The sequence below is a fragment of the Solanum dulcamara genome, chromosome 4 (assembly GCF_947179165.1).
Source record: "Solanum dulcamara chromosome 4, daSolDulc1.2, whole genome shotgun sequence".
Lineage (NCBI taxonomy): Eukaryota > Viridiplantae > Streptophyta > Magnoliopsida > Solanales > Solanaceae > Solanum > Solanum dulcamara.
Window position 1 is genome coordinate 17,933,810 of NC_077240.1, and position 6,000 is coordinate 17,939,809.

The 6,000-nt window shown below is 34.0% G+C and overlaps 1 protein-coding gene across 1 annotated transcript; it reads left to right on the forward strand.

Moving 5' to 3' along the window:
• The first annotated feature begins 1,649 nt into the window (after nucleotides 1-1,649).
• On the forward strand, nucleotides 1,650-3,539 carry LOC129884787 (type III polyketide synthase A). Its single transcript, XM_055959072.1, has 2 exons — nucleotides 1,650-1,986; nucleotides 2,349-3,539. Exons 1-2 carry the CDS (start codon nucleotides 1,779-1,781, stop codon nucleotides 3,329-3,331), a joined length of 1,191 nt encoding a protein of 396 aa, XP_055815047.1. The 5' UTR covers nucleotides 1,650-1,778; the 3' UTR covers nucleotides 3,332-3,539.
• Nucleotides 3,540-6,000: the final 2,461 nt, after the last annotated feature.

Consider the following 6,000-nt stretch of genomic DNA (forward strand, 5'->3'; position numbering starts at 1 on the left):
TAGTCTATCTTTATTTTTCAGTCTTTTGTATCATTCAAAGACTTAAGTTGTATCTTCAGATTCGCACCTTGTATTAGATGCTCTTTATACTTATGACACCAGGTTTTGGGATAATTTTTCATTGTTTTTTTTTCTTTTTATTTAAATCGTGGCATCACTTTCCCCTTTGGGAGTCTTGTATGAGTTTTATTTTTAGGGTTACACATCAGATTAGGTTTTGAGATGTGTGCCATCATGACCTCAGTTTTTGGGTCGTGACACTATGCCAATAAATAACGAAGGAATGAGTGAGACAAGAAACAATAGTTATATTCACATATTATTACACTTTAAATGAAGGAAAATATGGTTACAAATTTGCCGTAAAATTACCTGTTTTAATTTTAAATGTCATGCCTCTCTTTGTGGTTTGTGTTTTAATACTATTATATTATTTTGATCTGTTCATACTAAATTATCATACATATCTTTGCAAAAATTTCCGCTGGTTAATAATAATTACGTACTCCTCTAATTAGTATTTTGGTGCATTTTTGTTTTTTTCTTAATCGAGTCGGATATGAATATTAAACCATTGTTCATACAAAAAAAACAAAGATTTGATTACATCAGGTGAAGATAGATTTGACATCATAATTAATCATAAGATAAAGCTAAGCTTGACTAACCAGCTTCCTAATTTAATACTTGTTCATATAAGTATAATCTTGCATGAAATATTGACATAATAGTGAAAATTGTTATCACGTGACTAGAAAATCACTGTGAAAAGAAAAAAAAAACTTTGAAGAAAAAGATAGTAACATGTCATTGAGGGTTAGTATGGTGTTGGTGGGGTGTTCGATTGTGTTTTTGTCCACTTCAATGTTTTCTTTTGCTTTTGATTGATTTTGCAGAGCTCGTACATGAAGTTATGCCGGAGACGGGCCTCATTAGAAGGGCCCAACATGAGTCCAACGGGCCTCATTTTACTTGTTTTTTTAATAAATAATTAATGATTTTAGCGATAATTTTTATTTATTATCATTTATAGCAATACTATGATAAATCTCCTGTGGTCTTAAAAATGAATTATTCATGCAATATAAATATGTTATAAGTGTATTAAAATATATTTTACTTGTTTGGTAAAAAAAATTGACACATTGTATTATAAGTGTATTAAAGTGTGCGATAAATATATTATCCATGAATTAAACTTGTAGTATATATGTTTTATAAATTATTCTCTAATATGTATTAAAACTGTATTTTCTCCGTTTCAATAGTTTATGAGTCTGCTATCTACTTTGTTGTAACTTCTAAAAGGGAATAATTTATGATTTTACATTAATGTTATACATACTGGGAGAAGAACAACATTAGAAATGGAAATAATTAGATGACAACAACAAAAAAACATGGATACAATTAACATTTGAACAGTATGACTAGGTGGAAACTCTTGAACAATATTTAAAAAAAGTTAGAAAAAGAAAAAAAAACAGGTGAAAGAAAGGAAAAGATTGCTTTCATTTTATTTATATCTTCACACAAATTAAACCATCTCTACAAGAACTCAATCATAAAATATTTAAAATCTACATCATTGTTAAAGCATGTACTAGTTTTAAATTTTGTCATGCCGGAAGTTCTCTCAACATAATTAAACCAACTTTTCTCTAAACAACAAATTTAGTTCTCCATTTATACTTGTTCATCCAACATGTTTGTAACAATCTCATACCAAAGATTTCATCATAACAAGAGCAATCTTAAGTCACATACTCTTAGCCAATATGTCTCAGAACAACAAGAATGTTCATGGTGCATCTAACCACTTTTTTCAACCATCACGACGCCTTCCTACTCCAGGAAAAGCCACTATTCTTGCCATGGGCAAGGCTCTTCCTCCACAACTCGTCCCTCAGGATTGCTTGGTTGAAGGCTACATGCGCGACACCAAATGTAAAGATTTAAGAATTAAGGAGAAATTGGAGCGCCTTTGTAAGCAAAAATTACTTCTATTAATGTTTCATGCTTTTATATTACCATTTTCTTCAATAGATTTTAACTTATATACGTGTATTTTAACATATTATAGCAGGTAAATTGTCTTATTTAATGGTTACCTATAGTTATCTTTTGGTGACTTTATAGTACAAAAACTCTTTTTACAATATCAAAGTATAAGAGTTGAACTCTAGAACAAAATTTCATGCTGATAATCCCATTTTCTTAAATGAATTTTAACTTATATATACTGATAACATAACGAATTTTTACTCTATTAATGTATTTTAATGTGTTGCAGCAGATAAAATATTTTATTATCCCTGTTGTTCCTGTTTTTGATTATTTGTATGTAGGCAAAACTACTACTGTGAAGACAAGATACACAGTGATGTCCAAAGAAATTTTGGACATTTATCCAGAACTAGCAACTGAAGGCACACCAACAATCAATCAAAGGCTAGAAATTGCGAATCCAGCAGTTGTTGAAATGGCAAAACAAGCAAGCTTAGCTTGTATTAAGGAATGGGGAAGATCAACTGATGAAATCACTCACATTGTTTATGTTTCTTCAAGCGAAATACGCTTACCAGGAGGTGATCTTCACCTCTCAACTGAGCTTGGATTGAGGAGTGACGTTGGACGCGTAATGCTCTACTTTTTAGGATGTTATGGTGGTGTCACAGGCCTCAGAGTTGCCAAAGACATAGCTGAAAACAATCCAGGGAGCAGAGTTTTATTGACAACTTCTGAGACTACAATTCTTGGTTTTAGGCCACCTAATAACGCTAGACCATACGATCTTGTTGGTGCTGCACTTTTCGGTGATGGAGCTGCTGCTGTCATAATTGGAACAGAACCAATTGTTGGAACAGAGTCCCCTTTCATAGAGCTAAATTTTGCAATGCAACAATTCTTGCCAGGGACTAAGAATGTGATCGATGGACGACTTACTGATGAAGGTATAAACTTCAAATTAGGCAGGGACCTCCCTGAGAAAATTCAGGACAATATTGAGGAATTCTGTAAGAAATTGATAGCAAAGAATGATCGATTGAAGGGAATTAAGAATAATGACTTGTTTTGGGCTGTTCATCCAGGCGGACCGGCTATACTTGACAGATTGGAGAACACACTGATGTTACAAAGTGAGAAATTGAATTGTAGCAGAAAGGCATTGATGGATTTTGGTAATGTGAGTAGTAATACTATTTTCTATGTGATGGAGAATATGAGGGAAGAGTTGAAGAATAAGAAAGATGGTGGTGAAGAATGGGGACTTGCATTAGCATTTGGTCCTGGCATTACTTTTGAAGGCATACTCCTTAGGAGTCTTTAAAATGTCATGTTATCACTCTATTTGCCTTATGGTTTAAGGTTAATTAGCTTGTTCATTTTCTTTCTACTGTCTTTAGACAGAACAAAGATGTGTTTTCACTTTTTTATTTTCATTTCTATATGATGCTAAAATAAAGAAAGACAAGAGTTTCATAACTCATGCAATTTCATGTTATTGGAACTATGGAACAACATTATTCATGGAGAAAGGATGTCAAATTTGTATGCTTGTTAGTTTGACCAGCTTCAACATGTTACTCACTTTTTCTTAAGATAACCATCTGATAGGTAAAATATACATTCTATATAACTTGTTTACCAGCCACGACTTAAAAGAATTTCATATCATTGAGATACAAAAATTAAACTGGTTAAATTGACTTGCTCTCTCTTTATTTTATTATAGCTAACATGTCTCTTTTATTCACGTGGAAGTGGTATTCAATAAGAAAGAAAAAAAAATAAAAAAACACAAATTCTATTAGTTTATGGGCTAATTACGTGCGCTCACATCAATTTTGAAAATTACCTTTTTGTGCCACTTTTTTTTTATGCCATATACACTCATATACATGTATCTCGAATATATGTGAGTCAAATTAGGTGTAATTTGTTCCACATCGTATCCAAGCGTGATACACATATATCTCGAATACGCTGACTCTCTCACTCACCTCTCTCCTTATTCATTTCTATGTGTATCATAGATATCAAAATGCTTATGATAAAAGAAAACCATTTTCTTATCAGTGTATCTGGTATCAAATATTTAGTGTATACGTGCATGGATAGATGTGTCTATACTAAATACATGTATCTAGTATTAAACTATTTTGAAGGATGGATGTATCTGTCACGACCCAAAAACTGAGGTCATGATGGCACACATCTCAAAACCCAATCTGATGTGTAACCCTAAAAATAAAATTCATACAAGACTCCCAAAGGGGAAAGTGATTCCACGATTTAAATAAAAAGAAAAAAAAACAATGAAGAAATTATCCCAAAACCTGGTGTCATAAGTATAAAGAGCATCTAATACAAGGTTCGAATCTGAAGATACAACATAAGTCTCTGAATGATATAAAAGACTGAAAAATAAAGATAGACTAGTGACGATCCGAATTCTGGGACCTCACCACTAATCTGAGAATTACACAATCCGCTAGAATATTAACTGCCACGTGGGGTACCCCGACTAGTATCTGCATCAAAAAGGGACACAGAAATAGGGGTGAGTACAATTCACATGTACTCAGTAGGTTTTAGCTGACTGAGTATAAGGAATTAATCAAACCTATGAAATAAACTAAGGAACGCTTCCACCTGCATATAGAAAAGTCCCACTTCGGCATCGGTGCCGCCAGTTTATATATATAGTGGCACGAATAAAGTATAATAACAACTCATAATCACAATTAATCAAATAATTCAAGCAGCACAAATGTCAATGCAATGCAATGCAATATGATGATGCAATGATGTGGTGGTACGGTGGAATCAAGACTGTCGCACAGCCTGTCGTATACACCTGCTGAGTTGTGCTACCAAGCAGGACCCATGGGGGTCTCGCAGACCATATACCTCAATCACAATATCTCATTATCCTTGCCACCTCCTCGTGGTCAAGGGATCACAATGCATCCACTACCCTGCCGGAAAACTACCTCGGTCAGGGACTCAAGATACAAAGGTTGGGATTACAATGCATCCACTACCCTACCGGAAAACTGCCTCGGTCAGGGACTCAAGATACAAAGGTTTAAAGGTGTTTCATTTTCTTTCTCAAAAAGAATTTCCATATTTCTCAACTTCCCATGTTTCATGATGTGATGAATGAGGATGAATGCATCAAAACACATATGCATGGAAGTAATAATCAACTCACATGTGGTATAATGTTCAAAGTTCTCAAAACTTAACCTACACATGATATTCACCCTTAATAAATAGTAACGGGAAGAACACACTTTCATTTAAATATTCATCCCTTTCTCAACAATATTTCAATACTCAAGTATGCTCAAACCCCCCAACTCAATCTCTCAGGCGGCATCACAAGTCAAATAATATACTCAAGCCTCTCTCTTAGGCAAATCATAATTCACATGCTCTCAAAGCAAATAAGATAACAAATAAGGCCCCCACACGGGCTATGTAATACAAATAAACCCCGTCACGGCAACACATTAATAAATAAGCCTCCACACGGACATCACAATATATATAACATTCTCAACTCATACTACAACTCCATCCCAAAGTCTATAACATATGAATGACTAATTGCCCTATTTCAGTCTCAAAGAAGAATAACCAAACCTACCTCAATTGCCGAAGCCGCACTCGAATACCTCCACCGGACAAGCAACTCTCGAATTCAGCGCCCGGAATGACAACCCACTATCAACAATGAAACATACACGTCACAAGGAGTCCAATGACACCCATATTGATAGGTTTCGGAACCGGGGGTAAAATGGTCCAAAAATTAACTATTTTCGAAAAGGGTCAAATCTGGAAATTTATTGAACAATCCCATTCTATTGGTAATAAGGAACTCATGGTTGAAAAACCCATAAAAATAGAGCTCAAAACGAGTTGGAAATCACAATTTTCCTTAAATTCGGATTAGGGAAGAAACAAAGATTTTTGGGGTTTGAAACTAAA

Coding starts and splice junctions, on each gene's coding strand:
- LOC129884787 (XM_055959072.1), top strand. CDS start 1,779: ATGTCTCAGAACAACAAGAATGTTCATGGTGCATCTAACCACTTTTTT. Junction 1,987..2,348: donor GGAGAAATTGGAGCGCCTTT/GTAAGCAAAAAT, acceptor ATTTGTATGTAG/GCAAAACTACTACTGTGAAG.